At 40.4% G+C, this 12,322-nt stretch overlaps 1 protein-coding gene across 1 annotated transcript in view; it reads right to left on the bottom strand.

Annotated features, from left to right (window-relative positions):
• KCNJ3 (potassium inwardly rectifying channel subfamily J member 3) overlaps window positions 1-11,898 on the bottom strand; it is a 179,989-nt gene extending 168,091 nt beyond the window's left edge. Inside the window, exon 1 of the mRNA XM_034786378.1 lies at window positions 11,073-11,898. Within this exon, the coding sequence (XP_034642269.1) occupies window positions 11,073-11,759 (687 nt within the window). The 5' untranslated portion in view covers window positions 11,760-11,898. The remainder of the gene's footprint in view (window positions 1-11,072) is intronic.
• Between the last annotated feature and the right edge of the window lie 424 nt (window positions 11,899-12,322).

Below are 12,322 nucleotides of genomic sequence, written 5' to 3'. Positions count from 1 at the left end.
AGTGAGTAGAAAACATATTTTAAAGTATTCCCTTACAAGATTTTATTCTAGAATAACTACATACTCAGTGTGCATAACTGCATAATCAGAGTAGAGAGTGGCGTTTGTTGTTGTAGTTAATGGTTGTCAACTTCTTTCCTATAAACTGTATTTGAAGAACCTCATAACAAATCTGTAAAAATATTCTGAGCTGAATGTTGAAGTTCAAAGTGTCAGCTCAAATAAACCCTGTTTAAAAAATCTGCATATTTAAGTTAAACTTTCCAGGTCATTATTATTTCAGTACCTGAACTAGCATCTGTATAATCTCAAGCGCACTAGCTAGGCCTGCCACCAAAACACCACACCCACACTGCCTTTCACAACACAGTCCTGGTGCCCAATTCTATTGCATGCAAGGAGTATGGAGTCCTCTTTCCTTGTCTCATGCAGCATAACCATGGCAGTTCTGCAGTATTAGGAACTTCTGTGTCTCTGAAGAAGCTGGGTAAATTTCACCATATCTAAATGTACACTGGTAATTATAAGTTGCAAATAAAGCCAGTGGGGTTTATTATTATATGATGTATAGATTCTCAGGGCACTTCTACACTGCCCTGCAGTTCAGACTATGGTGGCCTGAATAGCAGTATACACCAAAGTGCTACACTCAAACTCCCTCATGTGGATGTCGCAGGTGTGAGTGAAAAGGTTCCTCATTCACATTACTGTAATACAGTTTGAAGAGGATTACATTAATATGAACTAGGAACCTTTTAGTTTGCTCCAGCAGCATCCACACAGGGGAGTTACAGTGCAGCACTTTGGTGCGCACTGCTATTCATAGCCCCATAGTTCAAACTGCATGGCAATGCTGACAAGCCCTTCAATTTTTCTCTATGCTTTGTTTTATATTTAAAATATATCACAAGACTAACACAAACAGCTAAAACTGCCTTTTATCAAAAACAGGTCATATGTCCTCCTTCATGTTATTCTTTTGCACGACTCTGTTTGTTAGTGAACAAGGGAAACAGGATGCAAGCTTTCTAGGTTTAATGTCAAGTCATTATGAAAGCTATTCGGTAGATAGCAGAATTGGAATATCAAAGGCAATCCTGAAAATCAAGCTTCAAATGGAATCTATTTTAAAGCAGTTTGGAAAAATTCACAGATTTCAAAATGTTGATGACAACTGCCACTTTTTTTTTCCATTTTTGATCATCTTAATCTACCTGTATAAGGCAGCAACATTACGTTTTTTTTAACCAAACCTTTCGAGTTTTACACTTCAAAAAAAAAAAAAAAAAGGTCATATTTTATGGCTGTAACTATAAAGATGAGAAATATCATTCCAGTACTGTGAAAGACACTTTTTAATCTGATTCAATTGAAACTTTTGCTTTATCGGCTATATTGTGTGTCTAGAACTATGCTACATTGTGTGTCTATTATTCAAATGTACATATTTCAAAATTATGGGGAGATTGTTTTTCTTTCAGTTACAGTAAGCTTAGGTATTGTAGCAATTATTGGTTAAAATACTGCAGACCAGAATGTGATTTTCTACTTTGTTTATTTTGTCCATTTGACAGCATTTTGCGTACAGTCAGTTTTACTGTTTCACATGTGATCAGGCCCTTGTCCTACAATGGGCTCTGCATGGATACAGCACTCCTCTTGTGCAAAGGCAGGTTTGGAGCGTTAGCTTGTCAGTTTTCTTTCTGTTTGTGAAAATTATTTACTCTGCAACAGAGGATGGGAGGAAAATGTTTTGTTTTTTGTTTTTTTAAATAGGAAAATGTGATAGTAAAAACCACAAAAATTAGCAGAGGGATTCAAGGGCAGGTATAGAATCAGAAACCACTTTTAACACGTTTATTAAAATTTGACTAGATTTCAAGTTTATGGTACTCATTTAAGGTTTGTTCTGGAAAACCTTTTTGCTGAGTCCTTACTCACACAAGTAGACCCTTGGCCTTACTTTCATGAGTAAGAACTCATGTGGCTACTCACATGTATAAAATTTAAATTTAAGCAAGACCGGAACACTTTCAGATTAGAAATACAGTGCACAATTTTAAAAGAGAGGATAATTAACCATTGGAACATCTTATCAAGGGCTGTGTTAGATTTTTTGTCACTGGACATTTGACAATCAAGATGTTTTTCTATGAGATATGTTCTAGTTCAAACAGGAATAATTCAGGGAAGTCCTAACACCAGTGTCATACAAGAGGTCAGACTAGATGATCACAATGGTCCCTTCGGCCTTATAATAATATGAAGGAATCTTCCATTTTATTTCCAATTAGTTTTAACCTTGTAAATTACCAGGTCATAAAGAGAAAATTATCCTACCTCCAATAACTAAATACAACAACTTTATGTACTTAATTTCATCAAGTGGCTCAGGCAATAAACTGAGTGACATGCAAATGATTTGTTAATAGAGCCATGATCTCGCACAAAAATTAAATCTTTATATAGTTTTTGGATTACTAATTTACATATGATGTATAGTAACAAAGGACACTTTGCAATTCTGTTACCATATATCACCCTCCTTCTTCTCTTCCTATTGACTCAATACACCTCCTTTCCTGCTGCTCTGCCATATTTTTCCCTCCTTCTCTCCCACCTCCTGCTGTTGCTGTGATTCTTTATTTCCCTTTCTTAGTGCTCGGACTATGCTGCTAGCACAGATCACTGTAGTCTTTGCTGGTAACCACCATTTATTTCAGAGTAGCAGCCGTGTTAGTCTGTATCCACAAAAAGAACAGGAGTACTTGTGGCACCTTAGAGACTAACACATTTATTAGATGCATCCAAAGAAGTGGGCTGTAGCCCACGAAAGCTTATGCTCTAATAAATTTGTTAGTCTCTGAGGTGCCACAAGTACTCCTGCTCTTTTCACAATTTATTGTTGACTTTACTTTATAAAACAGAGAAGTTATTTTCTCTAAGTAAATGTGAACTACCGGTAAGTCAAAAACTGGCACATCTGCCAATACCAACTTTTGATATAAGTGACCAAAATGAAGTTTCTGGTTTCAAGTAATATTGTAATACTTTTTAAAACTTATTCATTGCTGATGTAGGCCAGATCTTGCATGCAACTTTACTAACATGGATAGTCTTATTTAAATCAAGGGGATTACACACACTGATAGAGTTACATTCTTAAATGTTGGCAAGATCCAGCTTGTATTATTTCCTCTAATTATGTCTTTTGTTGTTATAATTCAGAAGGCATCTGTAATTAATTATACTGGGACTGTTAACATTTACAAAAATAAAACTGTATCTGCATATATTTAAAGTGTGTATGTGTATATACACCTCTACCCCGATATAACACGGTCCTCGGGAGCCAAAAAAATCTTACTACGTTCTAGGTGAAATCGCGTTATATCGAACTTGCTTTGATCCACTGGAGTGCGCAGCTCCACCCCCCCGGCGCACTGCTTTACCACGTTAGATCCAAATTTGTGTTGTATCAGGTCACGTTGTATTGGAGTAGAGGTGTGTATATATATATCTATATAGATATATGTACACATGTGCCCTTGGATTGTAGTATTGATGGTATTATAGTCAGCATAGCAGTGAATTACAAAATCCGACCAATTATGGTACCAGAGGAAGTCATACTGGTTGCCTTGAGAGAAAGATCCAGCTTTTAAGCAGCAGAGGAATCTGCTCTGGCGGCTGTATATTAAAAGCCTCTGAAACCGAAAGACCCTTCCAGATAGGAAGCAGAACAGAGGGTCAGAAAAGGGAAACAGAGAGAAAGAGAGAGAGAGAGAGAGAGAGAGAGGACACACAAATGCCAAAAACATACAGGTGTGCCACCGGACATTTTTGGAAGGGAATTGTTTTTTTGTTAGCAGTCTTGTGGTCACTTCAATAATGTAAAAAAAAAACAATGCAACTGAAAACAGTCTTGTACTTAACTTGGTGACATGGTTACAACACAATGGCATATAAATCAATAGCTGCCAAAATTGGTGCTGCTCCACTGTGTTTTGTATGCACTTTGAAAAGCTGAAAATACTTTGCATACAACCATAAACTTCAGTTTATAAGCAACACAACCTGCCTTAAGCACTTAAGGTGGGGCACGGAGCTACACAAAACTCAAAAGTCGTGGATGAGGGTGTGTGTGTGTGGGGAAAGAGGGGGTGCATGCTGCAGAAAGTCTGGGGGATGTTAAGGTAGCTAAGATGGGTGCTGAAGGCTGTAGGGCAGTGCTTTTTAAACTTTTGTACTGGTGACCCCTTTCAAATAGCAAGCCTCTGAGTACAACCTCCCCTTATAAATTAAAAACACGTTTTTATATATTTTACACCATTAAAAATGCTGGAGGCAAAGCGGGGTTTGGGGTGGAGACTGACAGCTTGTGATCCCCCATATAATAACCTCATGACCCCACCCCCTGCTGTAGGGGATAGTTTGTTGCTGCATGGAGCTGTCTGAAGTAAAGCTGGGCTTTTCCCCTCCCCTTCTGCCACTGCCTAAACACTCCCAGTGGCATCTCCCCCTGGATCCAGTAGGGGAAGCCAGGAGGAGAGTAGGTATGGAGGCCTCCTGGCTGCCTGCTTGGCAAGTTATACAGCAGCCCTTGGTGGCCAGCAGCAGCAACTCCTATAACCCTGATGGACAGGAGATCTCAGCTGAGCTACATCACAACAAGGAGCAGCTGAATGAGAGTGCAGTATTGCCACCTCTCTACATTTTATCATGACTAGAGATTCGGGGGTGTTCACTTACCTCTCTCGTGAAAAAATAATGAAAGGCTGACATTGACAACATCTTAATTTTCATAAATATTCAAAATGGCCACCATCTCCTATTACTGCCAATGGGGCAGGAGATGGAGATATCAGATGGCAGCTCTCCCAGCCTGGTGGTAGCGGTGGAAAAGGGGAGTCCTCCCAAAGCAGCCAGGGGAACGCAGTGTTGCTTGGGATCCAGACAGAGAAATCCTGGGGGGCAGCAAGGCAATGAGGGGGAGAGCTGAAGAAGTCGTGCTGCTGGGTCCAGGGAAGAAGAGAAGCATCAAGGCAGAAGGGAGTCAAGACATTAAAAGGAAATGTCTGGAAGTTCCCACAGCTTAGGGGTGAGGAGATGGTAAGTGGAGTCTCCATCTGAGCAGCCAGGAAGAGGCATGCATTTTGTGTGGATTAAAGGGTGACTTTTCAACCTGAAACTATCTCACACACATACCCAGAAGAGTAGAGGGGAATTAAAAAGTCACAAGACAGACTAAAAAAAACATGGTTTAATGATGTTTCTAAAAAAATCTCATGATTTGTGGGGCAAATCTCATGAGGTTTTGAGCTCTGCTTCATGATTTTTGATCTTGAGAGGTTCAGCTCAGGATTTTTGATTTACTGAGATTTCCAGGATATTCTCAGTATTCTCCGATGCATGATACTTCATAGTCTTGCAAACCTCTTGATGCTTTACTGCATTATATGTACATCCCAAATAAGGAGTAGTATGTAATAGCACCAACCCATGAATAGAGTCAGAAGCATCCCGGTTGTGCTGGAAGTGGGGAGCAATTTGTTGCACCCTTTCAATACATACATGTGCCCTCCTCCCAAGTGGTCGACCAACTCAGTAGGCTGAAGGAGCAAGAGCCATGGTTCTACCCATTCCCTGTCCCTCCTCAGCCACTTGTCCTAATGGATCAGCAGCTGGTCAATGGAGATAAAATCATGACTTTTAAAAAATAATGTAAAACTTGACATTTAAAACATTTTAAATAATGATTTTTTATTTAAATTGATTATATTTAAATCAGATTTTTTTATTTCCCTGTTTCTAGTTCTTTACCTTCTTACCACTTTAAACTGCTAATGTAGATGTTTTGTGGTTGTTTCTTTAATTAGTTTCCAAACTGGGTTTAGTGTTAGTAGAATTTTGTTAGTCGTGGTAGTAAATGTTAGTGGAATTTCAGATTTACATGGAGTGTTTTTTTTTTTTTTTTTTTTTATTACTAATAAGTGTCACACTTCAAATCCTCATCTGTAGTGAAAAGGAAAAGTCCAAGGTTTCAATGCTACTCTTATTATGAGCAAAACAAATTCAGACAAAACCAATAAGCGCAAAGTCCATGTTATATCTGCCACTTTCTGATATATTAAACTTCCACAAGTCAAGAAGGCTGAAATACTTAGACCAGGCTATATTTCTCTATCAAGATTTGCAGTTTGAAGTCAATGGGACTTGTGCTCCTAAGTGACTTAGGTGCTTTGGAAAATCCCACCCTCAGCTCCCTAAATATGGGTTTAGGATCCTAATTTTAGGCTCCTATTTTTGAAAATTTTGGCCTATGTGCATAAAAAAAGTTCACCAATAACTGATAATATATTGAAAGTCGAAATAACTTTTCATTGTTAATGCTGAAGCTCTTTTATTCTGACATGACAATATTTTATGCTTCAAAGACTGGTTTTAATAAAAATGCAATTTTAATGGCTACTACTGCAAACATTTTTGCACATGCTTAAACTTTAAGCACATTATGAGTCCAAATGAAGTATTCATAGGAATAAAGTTACCTATCTACTCACATGTTTCCAGGATCAGAGATCAATCTGAACAAGAGTATAAGAGTCTGGCCCCTACATTATTTTAAACAATAGGATTGTAGTTTGCAAGTGATCTCAAATGAACTTTATGATGATGGACAGAGTTAACCAGAGAAGACTGGAAAATGTATATTTATATATTTGAGGCAGAGGATAGGGAGTGGGGAGATAAAGGAGTCAACAGAAATGACATGGTTTTCACTTTTGTCAAAATTCTTCAAAATTTTTGGAGTTTTGTCAAAAAACCTCAAAACCAAACATTTTCCAGAACTTTTAGTTTGAGTTTTTTGGGTATTTTTCAGAAAAAAATAATATTTCAACAACTTACATTTTTGTGAAAAATTCTAATTTGTTGAAAAAGCCATTTTCCATCAAATTAGCATCTTAATAGAAGGTTTTCTTCAAACCAGCTGTAGAGATAACTTTGAAATTCCAATCTTATTACTTTGTCTTGGGATAAAACAATGTTTCACTAACCTCTAAAATGAATGTCCTGTGTTCCTCAAACAAAGAAAATCCAACATAGGTCTCACAAATCAGTGAAAAATTTTCCAAGTACTATACTGGAATGGAAAACTTTTTTAAAAGACTATTTACACATTTCAGTACTCTTGTTAAAGTTTTCCTTTGCCTACAAGATCACTCTCACTGCAGAATTTTTTTGTCAAATAATTCTATCTAGGAGCCAAGTTTTGTCCAGCATGCTCTGGGCTCAGCTCCCAGAACCTGCGCATGTTGGACGATCCATGGTGAAGAGAGATTCACAAACTTTTCAGAGTATACCGTGCAGAGCTAGTTGGGGTCAGTGTACATAGCTTCTAGCCATTTTCTGGCCCCTAACTTACCCTTCTCCTTTAGCTAACTCCACACACACATCCCCATCCTCGCAGAGAGCTCTCCACCAGGTCTGAAAAATTGAGGAAGGACAGACACGTTTCCACAAAGCCTAGGGAGACGTGTGTGGGGAGAGCACCCTCTATGCATGTCAGCTCAGGGACACAATTCAGTTCAAAATTACCATAATGCACAAACTCTCATACTGTTATTGTTTGTGTGGCACAGTATGCATAAACATTCTACAGTACAATTTTTAATATAATGCCTTTAATTGTAGCCTGATTTTATGTGATTTTATTTCTACATATTATGATGCATTTGGTGTTTTATTTAAATTGATACCAACACAAGTTTCTTCACAGAAATATTTATATTCAACACATTTGCACAATAAATCTCACTCATGGATTGGCTCACTCTTCCAAACCAAGCATAAAAAGTGATTATAGAGTCATGCACTAAGATCTGTAACATTTGCTAAGTTTTGTGGAATCATGGCAAGTTCTAAAAGCAGCTTCAGCTTTTATAATCCTTTGCAGGGGCATGCCAAAATTACTCAAAGGGAGAACTTTTTAATTCACAGAGCAGCATTGTTATTGAAATGTACCACAGGGCTGAACACCTTAAAATAATTAAATATAAGGTAGACTACTGATTTTAGCCCAGACCTCTAACTGGACAGTAGAGCCTAATAATGTAAAGCAGTTCCATGGTTTAGTTTGCTGCCCTCTTAAGATTAGATGAACACCAACCTGGTTATTTCACACACAATTTATTTTAGTAATTTAAACCACTGATAATAGTAAACAATCCCCTTTAACCAGATATGGAAAATATATAACTAAGGTCTGATTTCGTTATCAAAAATATCAAAATAGCTGCCAAGGGGGGAAAGTTAGAGTACCTCCCTTAAATATTTCAATTTTGATCTATGGAAATTATCCTGGCAGGGTAATAAAGAAGCAACTTAATTTCTATAATTTCTTTAAATTTTTCTATCCTATGCTCATCTGGATAGGCAGTGTGCACCGCTGATGGGTCCAGGAGCAACAGGGTCCCCCCCAACAAGTGAGGGGGAGAGGGAAAGATCTGAAGCAGGAGCTCCTGCACTTCCCCAGGTTCTCCCTCCCCATAGCATGTGTGTCTGGGAGAGGGGGAAGGTGCTGCTTCTTTCTCATTTCCCACCCCCATTCCCTGTGCTGTGGGGCCTGTCCTGCCTACTACTGCTGCTGCCATTGGACATGGAGGGTAGAGATGGGCCAGCTGCTTATCTCTCCCCTACAGGGCAGCAAGAAGGTGGACGCTGTGTCTGTTTGGTGCTTGGGAGCAGCCACGTTGGGCTCTTTTCCAGGCTCACTCTTCTCTAGTGAGCTAGATCTCTTATGATGCCAGGAGAAAGCTGATTGCCAAGTTTTCTTCGGGCTCTGGAAGGGATTTTTCCCCATATGACAAAACTGTCAAATTTCTATGTGGGATTTTTCACTTTCCACCCATCATCCTGGCGGTCCAGATTTAGGGTTTAAATAACATCTGTCATGACTTTAAAAGTTTCTAGTACAGTTGGTGGGTTCAAAAGGGTCCAAAGTGAGGTCCATGTAACCCAAGGGGCTGCTTGGGCAAGGACCCCAAGCATAGCATTGCACGATAAGGGGGTACGCTCCTGTGTCTCTCACACTGTGAGGTCTCCTCATCTCTTCTACCTCCTGCGTGGAGGAGGGGAGAAGAGGTTGGGACCTTGGCTTCCAGCCAGGGTTCCTGGGCAGGCCGGAGTGGGCATTGCCCTCACTTCCACCCTCACGTCTGCCAAGCTGGAGCCATTGACGACCAGTTGAAACCTTCTCTAGAATAGCCCTGCCAGGTAATTTACAAAGTTTTAATAAAGTTGCAGCCTCCGCATTTAACCATACTGTGGCATATATGCCTCATTGTTTGGAAATCAATGGGACTCTGCTAACACTTTTCAAATTGCAGGATTGGGGCCTTAGTTAAAACTATGGAACTGCCATGATTTTAAAGGACTTCCACAGGGATAACTGAGAGCAGAATTTGGCTTGGGAGAGGGGGAATACCTTAACCTTTGTTACCAATAACCCTCGAGAATATTTTAAAAAATGTTTTTAGTTTTCAATATTTTAATGTAGTGAATATCCATTTTCTAGAGGATGAGTATTTATAATCAAATTCTAGTCAATTTCATTTGCCGACTACTATAATCTAGGGGCTTCATCCAAAGCCCACTGAAGTCAATGGGAGTTTCTCCCATTGACTTCAATGGATTGTAGATCAAGCGCTATAAAAATACTGAAATGTCTGAGTTGCAAACACTTCAGGTTGATATTTTAAAATATGTACCGTTTACCACAGAATTTTTCTTTTAGAGCACCATAGAAATATTTCAATTGTTTTTAGGTTTTGGACCAAATTTGACTTGAATCTAAGTTTATTCTAGATCATGTAAGGATGTTAAATTATATTTAGCATGTCAGTATAATGGTCAGTTTTCCTTACAAATCATCTATACAAGTTTAAAACCCACTATCTTGAGATTAGGCCTCCCATGAAGTTAATGAACTATATGCACAAATTTCTGTGACTGGCCCTCAATATTATTAAAAAAAGATACACCAGAAAATTGACAAAACAAAAACAAAAGTTAAAACAATAACCAGAGATTCTGAATGGAGATTGCTTTCTTTAAAAACAGACCCTGTTTACTTAACAGCTCAAAATGTAGGCTGTGTAATGTTAAGGGCAGGAATCTACCTATTCTGTCTATAAAATGCACACATATTACGGTGCTGAATAGACATAATAACCAAACTGGAAATGTGTTGACAGCAAACTATAGTGTAAAGGGTGCAGAGACCAAAAGTTAAAGGCCAACTGTAGAAAATACTCTTGTGCTTGCAAGATACTCCAAAGACTGACACACAAAGAAGCAAACAAAGAAAAACGTTGATTTAAAAAACTGACCTGGATGGAGGAGAGTTTAAAAGTTAACTCTGACTTGGGAATCTAATGCTTTGAAAATGAAGATGATTGAATGAAGATGAGTTCTGATAGAGTGGGAATGCAAGAACTCTGGAGAAAGAAGAGGAAGGTTGAAATTGGAGAGCTCAGAAGGAAGGTGATGGAGCTGAGAGTGCTGAAAAGAAAGAGGAGAAAGGAAGGAGAAGCAGAAAAAAAAATATGGAAAAGCTCTGGAGAGAAGAGGAGGAAGGTATTGAAGTCGGAAGTGTTAAGGTGGAAAAATCATCTTGAATGCTCTCTGGAAGAGGTGGGAAAGTAGAAGGGGAGCTGAGAGTGGTCTGGGGAGAAGGAGGTTGGTGAAAGGGGAAGAAAGTGTGAGTGCTTCAAGGGAATGGGGAAAGGTGCAGGAAAAGGTGAGAGAATTCTGGGGAGAGGGTGAAGGGTGAAATGTGAGTGCTCTGTGGAGGAAGAGGCAGCATGAGGACTACAGGAATGTACAGGAGGTGTTAATGCAGAGGAGGAGGAAGAGATGGTGTGAAGGTTCTGGAGAGAAGAGGAAAGTGAAGGAGGAGTTGGATGAGCTCTGCGAAGGAGACAGCAGCACAAGAGCTGTACGGAGAGATGAATGGTTCATGAGGATGTTTGACCGCCAAGGAGAGGGCAAGAATAGGACCATGAACTTACTTTAAGTAGCTTGCAGCGGATCTGCGCTGAGACCATGTGGCTGTTGCGAAGGTTGCCTACCCTGAACATAAGGGTAAGTTTGCCGTCCCGCATGGAGATGACAGCATGCTCACTGAACATCAGTGTCTCTGCCCGCTTCTTAGGCTGGGACATCTTGATAAACATGCAGCCAATGAGGAAGGCATCCACGATAGAGCCCAGGATGGACTGGAAGAGGAAAAGGATGATACCCTCGGGGCATTTGTCAGTGATATAGCGGTAGCCGTAGCCAATGGTAGCCTCAGTTTCAATAAAGAACAGGAAGGCAGAGGGGAAATTGTAGACATTGGCCACACAGGGAGTGTAGTTATCATCATGGGCTTTGTTCAGATCGCCCCGCATGTAGGCAATGAGCCACCACATGGAGGCCATGAAGAGCCAGGCCACAGTGTAAGTGAGAATGAAGATAAAGAGATTCCAGCGCCACTTAAGGTCCACCAGGGTGGTGAACAGGTCCGACAGGTAGCGGCTTGTCTCGCTGCCCAAGTTGCCATGCTGCACATTGCAACGACCATTCTTGTCCACAAATCGCTGCCTCTTTCTTCTAGGAGCAGCTGCTGCCGCTTGCTGCTGGTGGAAGCCTGAGCCACTGGAAGAGGTGGTCACTACCTGGTAATCGTCCCCAAATTTCCTTCGGAGTGCAGACATAATATGGAGGGGCTAGCCAGAGTCACCAGAAAGGAGGCACCACTAGGCTTGCACAGCACAAGGGGGCAAGGGTCTGCCTCTCCCCTTCACTCTCTACTTTTCTACTCTTCTCTCTCCCTGCCTCTTTCCTTCCCTGTTTCTCTGCCCTTCTGCACTTTTCTGTCTCCCTTCCTCTTTCTTATTCTCTCTCCTTACCTTACCTCCTCTTTTCTTTCCTTTCTGGCTTCTCTCCTCACTCCCCTTTTTTCAGATGCTTCCTCTTTTTCTTTTTGCAACCCCTTACTTTCCAATCGCTCCCCACTTAACAGGCAGAACCTTCCCTTCCTTCCCCGCCCCTCTTAAAACCAGGAGCCACACAAAGACATGCAGTCCCGTTTTACCTTTGTGCAGCTCGCTCGCTCTGTATCTCCCTGATTCCACTTCCCTCTGCTGCACCTGTATGTCAGAGGGGGAAAACCGATGTATTCCGAGCAAACTAGCTGCAAAGCCTGCAATGAGAAGGGCAGATGCTTGCCCCCTCCTCCCTGTCTTCCTGCTCCTCCACGGCGCTATCCTTTGGCGAG

Source organism: Trachemys scripta, chromosome 11 (genome assembly GCF_013100865.1).
Source record: "Trachemys scripta elegans isolate TJP31775 chromosome 11, CAS_Tse_1.0, whole genome shotgun sequence".
Lineage (NCBI taxonomy): Eukaryota > Metazoa > Chordata > Testudines > Emydidae > Trachemys > Trachemys scripta.
Note: the sequence above shows the minus strand (reverse complement) of the source record. Positions and strands in the feature narration are given on the sequence as shown.